Source organism: Pelophylax lessonae, assembly GCF_965119305.1.
Source record: "Pelophylax lessonae genome assembly, chromosome: 10".
NCBI classification, from domain to species: domain Eukaryota; kingdom Metazoa; phylum Chordata; class Amphibia; order Anura; family Ranidae; genus Pelophylax; species Pelophylax lessonae.
This window is the reverse complement of record NC_138777.1, coordinates 171,693,554-171,710,151: the sequence shown is the minus strand read 5'-3', so window position 1 is coordinate 171,710,151 and position 16,598 is coordinate 171,693,554. Positions and strand designations below refer to the sequence as shown.

The following is a 16,598-nucleotide window of genomic DNA, read 5'->3' as shown; positions in this document are numbered from 1 at the left end:
GACTTCTATCAGTGTCTGGCTAAAACTTGTAGGAGGAGATTTCATTCTCTCATAATTGTCTACTAAAGATGACCCTCTGTCTAGACAGTGCATATTGGTCCTATGCTGATCACATGCACTCTCCCAAGAAAAAAACTGTACTATTAGGAAATGATTAGGGGACATGAAAGAAGAGAAGGATCAGAGGACAGGACCAAACAGCCTTTGTACACAATGCAGAGGATTAACCCCTTAGGTTTCACAGTGAGTATAACAAGCATGCTTTACTGTATATACAGACTGATTTTACTGTTGTGGGTTTAGTAACACTTTAAGATACACTAATAGCCCAAATGTGTTGCCATGGATGTATTTTCCATGTCCTTCACTGAATACATAGGTTGGACACTAATTTAAAGTTGCTTCTTCCCATAAGATGTACTCCTTCAGAGGCTCGTCCCCATCTGTGTGTAAAGGGAATGCGACATGGACTTCCTGGTCTGTTAGGGCACAGAATAACATATGGGATTTCATATTCTTTCCTTCAGTTAAAGGCTACACTCGCAAAGCTGCAGCGCTAGAGGCCATGAAAGACTACACCAAGGCTATGGATGCCTATCAGAAAGCATTGGAGCTGGACTCTGCATGCAAGGTACAGTAAGCGGTTTAGAATGTTCCATATTTGTCACTCTTGTTTATTTTTACAAATTGGAAATTTAACAAGGCACAGGTTTCACATGCCACCACAACAATAATTCTCTTCTCTAGAGTACTGTGCTTATCTTAATTTTACAGTACAGGACACATGCTTGATACCTCTAGACCCTGGGTTAATGAACCTCTTCCAGCCAACTTCCTTTTCACCTTTTTCACAGACCCCAAAATTCATGCATATCCCGCTCTGGCAGCTATGACCTGCCCAGAGCCTGCGTGGGATCTGTAACAGGAAATGATGTATTCTAATAAAGCAGATGAAGGGAAGTGTGCTAACAGACCTGGAACAATTCTATGAACTGAAATTCCAGGGAGTTCTCCTGAATTCCAATTAGGGTGATTAAGCTGATTTTTTTTTTTTTTTTTTTGCCCAATAGAGGACAAATGTGTGTGGTTTTTGTTTTTTTTTACAATCCGGAAAATGCATTTTCTTTTTTTTTTTTTTTTTCTTCTCCTTCTGATTTAAAAAAAAAAAAAAAAATTTCCTAATAAGACACTATAGTGCATCTAATACTTTAAAGTATTTTAACATCAGTTATTGACTCCCTACAGATCCTAACATTTTAGTATAATATAATTTTATATGGTATAGTATGGGTATCAAAGGACATTACAGTAACAATACACCTTAAAGCGGATCTTTACCCATAACCACTCAATAGAAAATGTTCTTTAACAAGGAATATAGATTCCACATTAATAATTTGCTGCCAAAGTTAGTATGCTGTAAATTGCCTCCAGCATTGCTTCTGTTTCTTCTTGGTGGAGGCTGCTATTTTGCTGAAGCCCAGAGCCCATGAACAGCAGTAAATCATAAAGCGTGACTAAACCCATCGATTTAACGGTTTCAAAAACTGTTAGTCCTGAAATGCCAAAGCTGCGAACTGTCACATTTTGTTTGTGTCCTTAACCAAAATGTCAAACCATCAAATGGCCGGTGTCCTAACCAATCGCATGTGCAGCACCATGGTAGAAGCAGCTGCCTTGGCTGTGAAGGATAGGAGGGTTTAATTCTGATTTAGGGCTGTCGGCAGTTCTGCCTCTACAGACTGAGCAGTACCTAAGAATGGAGAGTAACTGAGCATGTGCAGGGTTAAACAGTGTATTACTGGATTTTAAACAGTAAAGGCACTTATTTTTAATATTTTACATAGCTATACCTGCAAAAGGGGCCAGCCTGAAGTGATCTAGCATGACTTTGTTTTCTGACTAACATTCCACTTTAGCTCAATACTTTTTTAAAGGGAGAAACATGTGCTAGCCCTGTAGAAGTCTATTCCTTAGCATGGCGGAGGTAAAATCTTACTTGGCTTCCCTCTTGCAGCATCATATACTTACATTTCCTTGCAACCATGCTGCTCCATTCAGCTGCTCATGCCAGAAAAAAAAAGCCCAGTGTGATCTCTACACCAACTTTTCATAGTTCACACAAGGCTATAAACCAGCCATACATGGGTCTAAATTCAACCAGTTCTGAAGGGACCAGTTGATCTCAGATCGATATATGGGCAGTGTGGTTGTACAGAAGTCGATCGACTTTTGTACAACCGCCTGTCTGATTTTTGCCACTTGTTCGCCACTGAAGGCTATAGCCGGCAGCACTAATCCTTATATTCTGATGACTGGGAAGTCTTTCCGCTGTCAAATACAAAGGCATAGTGGGAAGGATTTCCCCATCTACCTCAAATGTGTGGATGGGGAAATTAAGTCAATTTTTTTTTTTTTTTTTTGTTCAACCGGTTTAACCCCCAGCTCCATGTGGCAGCACTAGGGCAGTTATTTTGCTCATTGCACTTACACGGAATAAGGGGGAGTGAAGTTTGCGTGTTCATTTATCCCCAGAAGTGCCAGGTATTTCACTTTTGCTCTTGTGATCTGGTGGCTGAATAGAGAAGAGTGCTAGAAAAGGGAGTGTATGCTGCTGGGTGAAGTAAAAATGTTTTACTTTGCCCTGCATGGGCAAAAATATTTACTTTAAATACTGGTGACAAAGCACAGTTTGCCTCAGATTTCCCTAATTAATCCAACATAATGTAGTTTCCATAATAGAATGCCCAAATATGCTAAATGTACTCAAATCTAGTTATAGCAGTAATGTGCTTTCTATGTCCTGCATCCCAGTAACTCTAACCACACACATGAGGGTATGTTGAGAAATCTGACAATGGCAAGCAATAAACCAGACTACTGTACATTAAATATGAGGTTGGCTATAGACAGAATGGTTTTATTAGTCATTTTGAATTGATCCCCCATGAATAAAAAAAAATTCTATTTCTTTTGTTCAGTTGTAGGGGTTACTCACCGGTTTCCTGTTTGCATGATGTCATTTTGCTGACTTATTAGAGAATGGCTTACTTTCTGAAGAAATGTATTGCAATAGCTTTCATTATTTGTTCTCAGAAATGTATCATTTCAAAAATATTTTTGGCCTTTTTGTAGCTTAAATAATCAACCATCTATGAGAAATTGCTTTAATATAATAACAGGACATAAAATTGAGGCTCACAGTCAAATGCCAGATATAGTTGACTGGTGAGATCTATTGTGATCATTTTAAAGCTTAAAAGCATGTTACGGAGAACTTGTCAAATTTTGTAGCCAATAGAAAATGTTGTTGCTATCCATGAATAATTCTAGTTCCACAAGCTTGATTGGAGAAAAGCCAATGCATAAATGTATATTGGGTGAGGACTATTTAAAGGAGAATAGTCACAATGTAATAGGAATAAAGTAGTAATGGATAGTTGCTGGTTTGTGCCCAAGCCATATGTCTGTAATAGATTGTACAAGTCATAGGTTAGGACCTTTTACACCTTTAACGTGTTTTTGAGATGCTCATTTGTAGAATACTCTAAAAATAAATAAAACCAAGTAAAATACTATTGAAATGGGAAGAGCTTATCAGATTTAACATTTATATGATCACACAGGAAGCAACTGATGGTTATCAGAGGTGTATGATGTCTCAGTATCACCGGAATGACAGTCCAGAAGATGTAAAGCGCAGGGCAATGTCAGATCCAGAAGTGCAACAGATTATGAGTGATCCAGCTATGAGACTTATACTGGAACAAATGCAAAAGGACCCACAAGCACTGAGCGAGTGAGTAATACAAACTAATGGCTTGGCTACCTGACTTTTTGTCTTTCCTTATCTTTATTTAGGTCTTTGGGCAGGTCTAGGCTTGGGGTGCTGCATTTGCCTCCTGGACCAGTACTAGTAATCTGTATTGGCTGGTTGCCCTAAGTGGAGATAGTTTGTTTAGACCTTAGTCAGACCTCAATCAGACCTAAATCATTGACCGCTAATCGAATTCTTTAGTTACCTGATCCCTGCAGTCTTCCAGCTTTTTTATTTCTTGTTTTAGCTTACAGGCAATTGTCCTACCATGTACGTGGTAGTTGGTAGTATTTGTTCCCCAGACCAAATTTCCCAGTTCATTTTATGTTCAGGATGAATTTTGGGGTGAGGGAAAGTTGTTTGATGGTCCTGGCTCTGGGCTGTGGTCTGTGGATTGGGGTTTGGTGTGAAGTCTCTGAGACATGGCTGCTAGTCAGATTGGTGAGCTACCAGTGGGCTGTATCTGGCCAGTGCTCTTCTAGATGAAGCTCAAGAGACGTCTATTGGAATTGTAAACAAAAACGGGAGAAGCGCTCTGGGTGCAGACTGCTTTAATAAAAGTAGTATTCAAGCAGTCTGCACCCAGAGCGCTTTTCCTGTTTTTGTTTTTCATATTGCTCCAGAGTTCCTCTTCATCTCTGATCAAAAGCTGCCAGGTACAGCAGGACTGTTTTTATCACATCGTTTATGATTGCTTTATTAGACTTTTTTAAACAAAAGACTCCCCTATTGGACTTCTATTCATTTTAATACATCATGTGATGCGAACGGATTTCTTGGCGCTTATATAGGTTTTTTTTGTTTTTTTTTGTCTATTGGAATGGTAATCGCCCTTTTCTGGACATTGGGGTCCTAGTGGTGGGGCTCCATGGAGTCCACTTGGTAGAAGTTCTGGTGGGGTTCTACAAGATCTGCCACAGCCTGGGAGCTCCCCTATCCATGTCTAGCATGGAGAGAGAGAGAAGCAAGGTAGTCAATGTCCAGAGGGATTTAAATGGTAAAAGGAAGTTGGTACAATCTTCTGATCTGAGCCTTGGACTCCAGTGCTGCAAGCCCAACCTGCAAATTAGCGAAAATTTAGGAATGGCACCCTCACCCCTTCCAACTAACCTGCGGCTGATCATCCCGATAGGCTTATATGGAATTTATCCTGTAACAAAATGTATGGTGCATTTTTGTTAAAAAAAACTGCACCAGAAGCGCATCTCCTTGTTTGAAATACATTGAAAACGCAGCAGGAACGTATCTATAATGCACTCGTGTTATGTTTTTGATGCAGTTTTGAGTCACATGACCTAGGAAAAACAGACCAGAAGCACGGCAAAATTTCTGCTCAGGAGGTCTGGACACTGGAAGAGTCCAGACTACAGATTTAATGTCTTTGTTCTCCGAGTGATCACTGTGCCTGGAACATTGGACAGGTCGTCTTTAGGGATGTCCAGTGCGCATTCAATCAGACAGTGCCACAGCCGTGGCTTATGTCAATCACCAGGGGGGCACAAGAAGTGTCCTGGCGGCTCTGGAGGTAGCCGGCATTCTAAGGTGGGCAGAACGGTTCGTTACAGACCAACCCCCCCCCTCTCCTATACACATTTCTAGAGTGGAAAACTAGAAGCCGGATTACCTCAGTCAGCAGGAGTTGGACCAAGGGGAGTGGTCCTTTCATCCGGTGGAGTTTCATCAGTTGTGTCTCTGGTGGGGCATCCCCGAAGGTGGAGCTGTTGGTGTCTCGGCTCAACAGAAAGGTGCAGAAGTTTGTAGGTCGGTCACGGATCCTCTGGCAGACACCACGCTGTTGGCCCCGTGGGGTCAGTATCATCTGCTTTACGCCTTCCCTCTTCTCACGCTTCTGCCAAGACTTCTACGCAGGATCCGAGGCAGATGGGATTCCGGTCATCTTAGAGGGCCCGGACTGCCCTCGCCTAGCTTGGTACATCGATCTGGTGCAGCTGGTTGCCGAAGTTCCTTTTTTGATGCTTCCTCTCAGGGAGAATCTGCTGTCCCAAGGACAATCTTTCATCCTGCTTTAGTCTCTAGCTTTGACGGCTTGGCTGTTGACCGCGTCAGGTGCTGATGGATAGAGGTTTGTCGGTGTCGGTGATTCCAATGCTGTTAAAAGCTAGGAAGTTTACTTCTAGCTAGATCTACCCTCGTACGTGGAAGACATACATTGCACGGTGTGAGTCTCTTGGGGTTCATCCTTGCTCTTTTTTTTTTTTTTTTTTTTTTTCGGTGGCTCGGACCTTGATCTTCCTTCAACAAAGGGTTGAGCAGAAACTGGCCTTGAGGGTTGAGCAGCAACTTGCCTTGAGTACTATCAGGTGTCTGCCTTAGTGGTCTTCTTTCAACGGCCCTTGGCCACATACTCCTTGGTGCGTACTTTTCGTTAGGAAGTGAGGCTCTTGACCCCTCCAATGCGGTCTCTGTTGCTATCTTGGGATCTCAATTTGGTCCTCCAGAATATTCGGGAGATTCCCCTGCTTATGCTGTCCCAGAAGAAGGTGGCCTTTTTGGGGGCTTTCACCCCTGCGTGTAGGGTGTCGGAATTGACTGGATTATCCTGTCCATCTTACTTGGTGGTTCACCGTGATAAGGTGGTTCTTCGCCCCTGTCCGTCGTTCCTTCCTCAGGTTGTCTCCGATTTTCATTTAAGCGGTTGCCGACCGCCGCAAGTACATATACTGCGGCGGTCAGGCCAGGCAAAGTGACGTATGGGTACGTCACTAGCCTGTCATTGGCTTGTGAGCCAATAGCGCACGCGCGTGTGACTGGCGGACCCGATGTCCGCCGGTCACTCGCGATCGTGCGCTGTGAAGGAAGAAAGGCAGGCGGCTAATGTAAACAAAGCCACCTGTCATTCTCCCCTGTGTAAAAATGGAGATCAAACGGTTCTACTATGTAGGACCGTTGATCTCTGTTCTTACACCAGTAGCCATGTCCAATGACAGTTAGAAACATGCCCCTAGGGACATACTTAATCCCTCCTTCCCCAATAAAGTTAACCCCTTCCCTGCCAGTGTCATTTTTACAGTAACAGTGCATATGTATAGCACTGATTACTGTAGTAATGTCACTGGTACCCCCAAAAGTGTCAAATGTCAGTCAAGGGTCCGATCTGTCCGTCGCAATGTCGCAGTCCCGCAAAAAAAATCGCAGATCGCCGCCATTACTCGTTAAAAAAAAAAAAAAAAAATGACAATCTTTCCCTTAGTTAGTAAACGCAATAACTTTTGCGCAAACCAATCGAAATACGCTTATTGTGATATTTTTTTTTTTTTTGAATTTCATATAAAAAAAATGTGAAAAATGTTGTTGTTTTTGCAAAATTTTCGCTCCTTTTTAAGTTTATAGCGCATGATCAAAAAATCGCACAGGTGATCAAATACCACCAAAAGAAAGCTCTGTGGGGAAAAAAAGGACGTCAAATTCGTTTAGGTACAGCATCGCACGACCGCGCAATTGTCCGTTAGTCATGCAGTGCCGAATCGCAAAATGCCCCCTGTTCATAATGGGGGTAAAATCTTCTGGGGCTTAAGTGGTTAAATTAAGACATTGTTGCCTTTCCCTGTGACCGAGGCCAAAACATCTTAAGGAAATTGCTTTTACATGCCTTGGCTGCGGTCTGGGCGATTTAGGGTATACCTGGCAGCTACCAAGTCTTTTAGGAAATCGGACTCACTATTTGTGCTTACGGATGGGCCTCTGAAAGGGTTGTCCACTTCATCTGTGACCATTTCCAGATGGGTCAGAAAGACTGTGATTCAGGCATATTCCATCAAGGGTCAGGTTCCTCCTTTCCCTGTCAAGGCACACTCTACTCAGGCGCTCAGTGCCTCCTGGGCCTTCTGTCATCAGGCGTCAGTGACGCAGGTTTGCAGTCGGTGCACACTTTCACAAAGTTCTATAAAGTGGATGTGTTAGCATCTGTGGATGCTTCCTTTGGCCGCAAGGTTTTGCAGGCTGCTGTTTAGAGGACCTGGTCCTCTTTGAGGGTGTAACGTTTTTTTCAGGTGAGCTCCTGTTGTTTTTGGTTGAGCTCCTGTTTACCTGGTTGGCTATTGTTAGTCTTGGGGAATTTTCTTATTTGCTGTTTCCACCCCTCATGATTAACACTGCTTTGGGACGTCCGAGTGGTTAAGATGATCCGGAGCTGTCATCAATTAACGCAAGAGAAAAATGGGATTTTGACTTGCCGTAAAATCCATTTCTCTAATGTTCATTGACAGACACCGCTCCTGATTATCTTAACTATTGGGTTATACTGCCCCCTACAGGAGTAGGACACTAGGCAGAAAGTCTGGCTATGCCTACTTGTAGTCTCGGGGTATACTCCCTCTCTGCTATAGGTACTCAGTTTAGTTACAAGCAGTGTCAGAAGAATTACATCTCCACAGAGGGGTGGGTGCTGTGTCTGTCAATTAACATTAGACAAAATGGATTTTGCGGTAAGTCAAAAATCCCATTTCTTTCTTGCAACCCTCCCATACAAGCAACGTTTGAAGAATTTGTGATATTGTTGTCACATGCACACAATGACCAATCTGTTATAAATTCCTGTTATTGCTTCAGAGTTGCTGTAGGCCTCTTGGTATTCTCTCTAACCAGTTTCCTACTGCCTCTTTTGTCCAGTTTGGAGCAACATTCTGATCCAGGGAGGGTCTGTGTAGTATCAAATACCTTCCACCTAATAATAGACTTCACTGTGCTTCTAGGCATTGATAAATCCTTCCATCTCCTGACTTGTGCCTTTCCACAACTTTATCCCGGAGATCTTTTTGACAGTACCTAGCTCTGACAGTACCCAATCCCACTTCCATTCGAGCAGAAGTTCTCCTCTCCCCCTCCCTCTTTGCAATCATCTGGGGCACGTCACAGGTCCCAGAAGATTGCCGTCTACTCAGGACGCGGAGCGCGACTCGCGCTTGCACAGTGCTCACCCGGCTGTGAACAGCCAGGTGCCCACACGGAAGATGCCTGCGCTGCAGGAAGAGATCCGAGACTCCTGCCAGCCGCATCGCTGGACCATGGGACAGGTGAGTGAGTGTTCAAAGTCAGCAGCTACACTTTTTGTAGCTGCTGACTTAATAAACACAAAAACGGGTGGAACTCCGCTTTAACTTGGATGTTTTAGGTTGCACTGAGTAAATACAGCTGGATAAAGCAAAAACTGCCTGTCTTCATTTCAGACTGCAAATCGACAAAATGTGATTATTTTAAATATCCATTGTAAATGGTTTGTGCAGGTTTTAGGACTTATTTTTGAATGTTTTATATTTATGAATATTTACATATTCAATAACCTATATGCAGTATTCTAATTGGTCTTACTAGTTTATTTGTAATGGTCCGCAAGTCCTTTTTAAATCTACTTTTCTCTTACGTCCTCCGACAGTCGCCGCCTCTTCATATTCGTCACATATGGGGTATTAGACTTTGCTCCGAAGGAGTAGCTAGGCAACAGAATATGTTAACAATAAAGCTTTTAACATATCCCACCCTCAAGGGGTGGTCCCCTCAGTCAATACCCTCCTACTTCCTGCAACCATATCTCAGTTTTAATGTCTAGCTTGTCAGGAGTGGCTGGCTTTTTCTGTGCTGGGGCTTTCTGCCCCAGACTCTTTCTTCTTTTAAAATTTTGTTTGAGTTTTCTCTCTACCTTTACTTAGCTGTTATTTTTGTCAGCATTAATTAGTTCTTCGGATGAAGAGGATCATGCAGACTGGGTCTCGGGCTGATCCCCCCTGATCGCAGGTCGTGGGTCAGTGGCTTCCCAGTCTGCCATCGAGCGTTCAGCCAGGTAACGCTCCTGGCACAGTGAACGACCCATCCCTGTTCGGTGCAGGGATGATTGGTGAGGTGGCTACCTCACTGGACGCTGTGCGGTTTCTTAACCCCCATTTTGTGCGTCTTGAATGCGACTCTCCCTGCCTCATGTGCAGCGGCTTGTTCGCCTGTGCGGGTCCCCCACGCCATGTGAGGTAAGTGTATTTATGTGGGGACCTGTCTGTCTGGGGGGGTGTCAGTCTGGGACTGTGTAACCTGCCTTTAATCACACTGCTTGTCTCCCTATCTCTCGGCTGCATGCTGTGGGCTGCAAGGGGGGGGGGGGGAGATGTGTGACACTGTCTGTGTCAGGCTGATCAGTGTGTGAAGCTGTGTGCTGTGGGGCATGTTTTTTGGCATGTTTGGGCATTATACAGCGATCGCTGCGGCGATCTGACATGTATTCTGATACTGGAATGTAATGTGTGTTTTTTACTGCACTGTGGAGCGGCGGTTTCGGCGCCAAACGGCGCCATTTTGCCTACACCCGCTCCGGCCGCATGTTTTACATGCATGGCGGCCATTTTCTTGTAGCCTCCATAGGCTTACATAGAGCGCCCTGGCAGCATCACTTCCTCTTTCCAGGAACACCGATCGAGGCAGCAGCAGCGGCGAGGGTCTCCTCAGGTTTTACCCTTCTGTTCTTGCTATCCATTGCCTGTGTTCAGTTTGCATATTCCCTGTGGGGGTCTTATTGTGCTTGAGTGTGGTGCGGTGGGCTGCGCTTGCCGCGCTTGCTTAAAAGGGGCAGTTAACCCTTTGTTGTCTGGCATTACAGGGGCAATGGATTCTCAGGAGGGAAAATTTCCTACAGCCTTGGTGGAAAGCCAGGGGACCGCTGTTTTCCCCCCCAGGGGGGGATTTGGCCACTATTGTGGCTGGCCTTGCTGCTCAGGTGCAGATGCTGGTGGCTGCTCAATCTACTAAAAGGCCCAGAGTTGCTCTTTCCTCTGATTCTGAGGGTGAAGGTGATAGGGCTGTTATGGCGGGGGCCTCCTTATCGGGGTCCCGCTCCTCTCTTGATCTAATAGGGTCTGAGGTGGAGGCTGAAGTTGAAGGGGTTGATAATTCTCCCCCTGGCTCGCCTGAAGAGCTTGCAATCATGGATGAGTTGATTGCTTCCATAAAGCAAACGCTGCCTTTGCAGGATGAGGTGTGTCCCCCCGCCGCCTTGGCGGCTTATGGGACGCAGAGAAAACACAGGACGCCGCAGGTTTTTCCCTGCAATGATGATTTTCAGCGCGCTGTTAAGGAACAATGGCGCAATCTACGCAAACCTTTTGCTGTACCAAGTAGATTCAAGCTGCGTTATCCTTTTTCACCTTCCACTGATGAAAGGTGGTGTGTGCCACCCCCAGTGGATTACGCAATTGCGGTTTTAAACAAAGCCACTGCGATTCCTGCAGAGGATTCCCCTGTGTTCCGTGACGCCACGGATAGGAGACTAGAGTCTCTTACCCGTCATACTTATTCTGTTACGGGTTCTATGCTTAAGGCTCTGTTTGCTTCTCTCATGGCGGCCCAGGCGATCGCAAGTTGGACGCAGATGCTTAGGCGCGTCCTAGTGGCCGATTCGGCCTCACCGGCGACCCTGGATATGGTGGATCAAATCCACCAGGGTGTCATGTATCTGTGTGATGCGGACCTGGACCTGGTTCCGTTGGCTGCACGTGTGCACAGTGTGGCGGTGTTGTCTCGCCGCCTGATTTGGTTAAAATGTTGGTCGGTGGACCAGTCTTCACGTAAGACCTTAGCCAATCTACCTTATGATGGGTCTCGCCTTTTTGGGGAGTCCCTGGATGTGTTGATTAAGGGGATCACCGGGGGTAAGAGCACTCTCTTGCCCCATTTCCCCAAAGCTAAGGGGGCTTCTGGGAAGAAGCATGCTAATTTTCGGCCCCCTCAGGGGTCCTTTCGTGCCTTTCGGCCGCACTACAAGGGCAAGCCGTTCAAAGGTCAAGGCTCTCAGAAGAAGCCCTGGTCTGGTAAACAGAAGTCCGGCCAATCCGGATCTGCAGCCCATAACAGTGCGGCCTGAAGGGGCGCCCTCACCCAGTTTTGGGGTGGGGGGATGCTTGCTCGGTTTTCTTCAGCCCTGGTTGGCCCGTGTGCGGGACAGATGGGTTCAGGAAATCGTTCGATCTGGTTACAAGATCGAGTTTCTCTCTCGGCCGGAGAGCAGATTTTTTCCCTCAAATCTTCAACTGTCTCCAGAGCGTTTGCGGGACCTGCACCTGGCGGTGCGGGACCTGAGGGCTCAGGGAGTGGTGGTTCCGGTGCCTCATCGGGACAGATTTCGGGGGTTTTATTCCAATCTGTTCACCGTGCCCAGGAAGGAGGGCAAGGTTCGTCCAATTCTGGACTTGAAGGCTCTGAACCGCTCTGTGCGGGTTCGCAAGTTCCGCATGGAATCCCTGCGGTCGGTGGTGGCTGCCCTGGTTCCGGGGGAATTCATGGCCTCCATCGATTTTGAAGGATGCGTACCTTCACATCCCCATTTTCGAAGGTCACCAGAGGTACCTTCGATTCGCCATTGCGGAGGATCACTACCAGTTCGTGGCGTTGCCTTTTGGTCTCGCCTCGGCTCCGCGGGTCTTCATCAAGGTGCTTGCACCGGTTCTGGCATTGTTGAGGGCCCAGGGCATTTCTGTCCTGGGGTATCTAGACGACATCCTGGTTCGGTCTGCGACCAGCCAGGGTCTGGAGGAGGACCTGTCTGTCACGATGCAAACTCTACAGGAGTTTGGTTGGACGATAAATTTTCCAAAGTCGACGCTGAGTCCGTCGGTTCGTCTTCCCTACCTGGGAATGATTCTGGACTCGGTACAAGCAAAGGTCTTCCTGCCGGAAGACAAACTCAGAACTCTTCAGGAGGAAGTCAGGTCCCTCAGGGACGTTCCGCACTCGTCTTTAAGGACGTGCATGAGATGTCTGGGATTGATGGTCTCGGCCTTCGAGGCGATTCCCTTCGCCCAGTTTCACACGCGGGGTCTCCAAGCGGAGATCCTGTCCAAGTGGGACGGGCGACCTCAATCTCTGGATCTTCAGATCTCGTTGAGTCATCGCACCAGAAGAGACCTTCTGTGGTGGCTCCAGTCCCCGATGGTGTCCGGGGGCAAGTCGTTTCGTCCTATCTCATGGACGGTGATCACCACGGATGCCAGCCTGTCGGCCTGGGGTGGTGTTCTGGGCGTTCTGTCTGCCCAGGGGACTTGGTCGGAGGGAGAGCCTTCCCTTCCGATCAACATTCTGGAATTAGGTGCGATAAATCTGTCTTCATCGCTGGACGGACCGGCTGCAGGGCTGCCCGGTTCGGGTGCAGACGGACAATGCCACGGCGGTGGCCTACATCAACCACCAAGGGGGCACCAGGAGTGCCCGGGCGGCTCGAGAAGTGGCCGACATTCTGTCTTGGGCCGAGACTCATGTCCCGGCGATAACGGCAGTTCACATTCCGGGGGTGGAGAACTGGCAGGCGGACTATGTGAGTCGCCAGACCCTGGATCAGGGGGAATGGTCTCTTCACTCGGCTGTCTTCCAGATGTTGTGCGCGAAGTGGGGTCTTCCAGATGTGGACCTGTTCGCGTCTCGTCTCAACAACAAGGTGAGAAGGTTCGTGGCAAGGACGCGCGACCCTCGGGCAGACGCGTCGGACGCGTTAGTGGCCCCGTGGCATCAGTACAGGCTGATGTACGCGTTCCCACCGATTCAGTTGCTGTCCAGGTTCCTTCGCAGGTTACTCTCGGAACGCAGCACGGTGATTCTTGTGGCACCGGACTGGCCTCGCCGGTCCTGGTACGCAGACCTCGTGAATCTGGCGGTCGACGCCCCTTGGCGTCTACCTCTTCGAGACGATCTACTGTCTCAGGGACCGATTTACCATCCTGCTTTACAGTCGCTGGCTTTGACGGCCTGGCTGTTGAGACAGAGGTCCTGAAGGAGAAGGGTCTCTCTCCAGAGGTCGTTCATACTTCCTCGGGGAAGGTTTATTACCGTACTTGGAAGGCCTATTTTGCCTGGTGTGAGTCCAGGAGGTTTTCACCCCGCACGTACTCGGTTTCCCGTGTGCTGTCTTTTCTTCAGACGGGTGTTGATCAGCGTTTGGCGCTGGCTACGATAAAGGGTCAGGTGTCTGCGCTGGCCATTCTGTTTCAACGTCCCGTGGCTTCCAACTCTTTGGTTGGCACTTTTATTCAGGGTGTGCGGCATCTGGTTCCTCCTAGGAGGGATCCTTTGCCCCCTTGGGACTTGAATCTCGTTCTCTCTGTGTTACAACGTGCTCCTTTTGAACAGATCAGGGAGATCTCGTTGTCTATGTTGTCCAAAAAGGTTGCCTTTTTGGTGGCGATCACTTCGGCTCGCAGAGTGTCGGAGCTGGCGGCTTTGTCCTGCAAGTCTCCGTACCTGGTTATTCATTTGGATAAGGTGGTCTTGCGACCTAATCCTTCTTTTCTTCCGAAACAAGTTTCGGAATTCCATCTTAATGAGGATATTGTCTTGCCTTCGCTGTGCGCGAAGCCTAAACATCCAAAGGAGGTGAGATTGCATTCTCTGGATGTTGTTCGGGCGATAAGGGTTTACCTTAAATCGACTGAGTCTTTTCGTAAGACGGACTCCTTGTTTGTTCTTCCGGAGGGTCCTCGGAAGGGCATGGCGGCTTCGGCCTCTACCATCGCCAAATGGATCAGGCAGACCATTGAACAGGCCTATGCTTTGCAGGGTAAGGCTCCTCCTGTCCCTGTGAAGGCGCACTCTACTAGATCTTTGAGTACGTCTTGGGCCTGTCGTCATGGGGCTTCTGTAGCCCAGGTGTGTAAGGCGGCGACCTGGTCGACCGTGCACACTTTCACAAAATTCTACAAAGTAGATGTTCAGGCATCGGCGGATGCTTCCTTTGGCCGCAAGGTTCTTAGTGCGGCTGTTCCATAGGGTCCCTTGTTGGGGACTCCTGGCTGTTGGGATAGTTTTTTGTATCCCCTGGTTTTTTGTCTTTTCCTGGGTTGTTGCTCCTGTTGAGCACTTGTTTTTTACTGTTGCCCAGCTGGTTTCCTTCCTTTGGTAAGGTTCCTTTCTTTGATGCGGAGACTGCGTTGCCTTTTCGGCGCGGATGCGTTTCCCACCCCTCATGTTTGCACTGCTTTGGGACGTCCCCATATGTGACGAATATGAAGAGGCGGCGACTGCCGGAGGACGTAAGAGAAAACTGAATTTTTGTAAAATCTTACCTGTAAAATTCCTTTCTCTGAGTCCTCCGACAGTCGCCGCCCCCGCCCCTCTTTTGGGGTTTGGTTGTATACTCTACTGCTATTCCACTAAAACTGAGATATGGTTGCAGGAAGTAGGAGGGTATTGACTGAGGGGACCACCCCTTGAGGGTGGGATATGTTAAAAGCTTTATTGTTAACATATTCTGTTGCCTAGCTACTCCTTCGGAGCAAAGTCTAATACCCCATATGTGACTAATATGAAGAGGCGGCGACTGTCGGAGGACTCAGAGAAAGGAATTTTACAGGTAAGATTTTACAAAAATTCCGTTATTTTTCTCTATACTGATGGTTCTACATTCCCAGAAGATTAGAAAAATAAGAATCATAGTAATAATCTGTTTCCGCTTAAATCCTGATGGCTTAACTTGTTTGTGCTTTTTTTTTTTTTTTTTTTTTTTTATTTCCCCCTACAGACACTTGAAAAATCCAGTTATTGCCCAGAAGATACAGAAATTAATGGATGTTGGGTTAATTGCCATCCGGTGATGAATCTCTTAAGCCCCCTCCTTTTGCCTCATGTTAAGAGCTGGTGTCATCCCCCGATGCTGCCCCTATTTTTCTCTTCACTAGTTGTGGTGCAGTGGAGAGTTAGGGATTTTATGAAAGGTTCGCTCTGTGAACAGCAGAGCTGGGGGAGAGATCCATGCGTCAGACACTCTATACGCATATTTGTTCTGCTAATCTCTCCCAGTTGTTTAAGTTTATTGACCTGTAATATTGTAATAAAGACAAGCACGTGATGATATATGTGAATTTGTGTAATACTTCATTTGCTTACCGTCTTATTCTATAAAATGTCTATAGGGATGGTTGAGCTGAATAAGTATGTATGTATGTGTGTGTGTGTGTGTGTGTGTGTGTGTGTGTGTGTGTGTGTGTGTATATGTGTATATATATATATATAATATATGTGTACACATGCATGTTAAGGTAGCTATTCATATCAACTGTTTACAGTAAAACAGTTAAACAGTTGTACCTAAATTAAGACTGGACTTTTTTAAAAACGGAACTGCAAAAAGTGCATTTTATGGGGGGGGTTTGGAGATGGGAGAGGATTTACTGCTATCTTCTGTGGTAGAGTATTGGGGGGGGTGGGGGTTAATTTCTGTCCATTAAAGGACACAGGAAGTTTACAATCTTTGAGTTATTGCTACTTACAGAAGGATTGAAGACTGGAAAAGAAAAAAAAAAAAAAAACTGTAGGCCAGCACAGGGTATAAACCCCTCCTACAATCAACATGCCTCAATTTTTTATTTTTTTTGCTAGTGTCTTAATAGGATAAATGTCTGTCTGCAGCGCTGCTGTTGTAAAGACTAACCTTATTTTCTCTTTCGTTCACTGACTAACACAGCTCCATGTCTTCTAAACCATTGGGCTTATGCTGCTCTCCCTTCAGGAGTAGGACTAGGTGGAAACCTTTTTTTGGTTACGCCCCTGAGGCAGTTCCAGACGGTATACCATCACTTCCTGCTATAGGACTTCAGTTTTTTTCTGCCTAGTCAGGACATGGCTCTCTGCTGGGATCTGCGGTCCTGGCATTCTTTACTTTTTTTATATGGAATTTTTTACTTTTTCTTTATTTTTTTTCCTGTGTGAACTACAATCAACCTGTTCCTGTGTGAACTATAATCGACAGCCGGATTGGGCGACGCACTGGATATACTAGATCCTTATGGTCTTCCCAGTC

General features: G+C 46.4%; 1 protein-coding gene across 1 annotated transcript in view; it reads left to right on the top strand.

Annotated features, from left to right (window-relative positions):
- Positions 1-15,656, top strand: part of STIP1 (stress induced phosphoprotein 1) — a 98,208-nt gene extending 82,552 nt beyond the window's left edge. Inside the window, exons 12-14 of the mRNA XM_082270700.1 lie at positions 528-631; positions 3,627-3,799; positions 15,321-15,656. Coding sequence (XP_082126826.1) covers positions 528-631; positions 3,627-3,799; positions 15,321-15,393 — 350 coding nt within the window. The 3' untranslated portion in view covers positions 15,394-15,656. The remainder of the gene's footprint in view (positions 1-527; positions 632-3,626; positions 3,800-15,320) is intronic.
- The last annotated feature ends 942 nt before the right edge of the window (positions 15,657-16,598 follow it).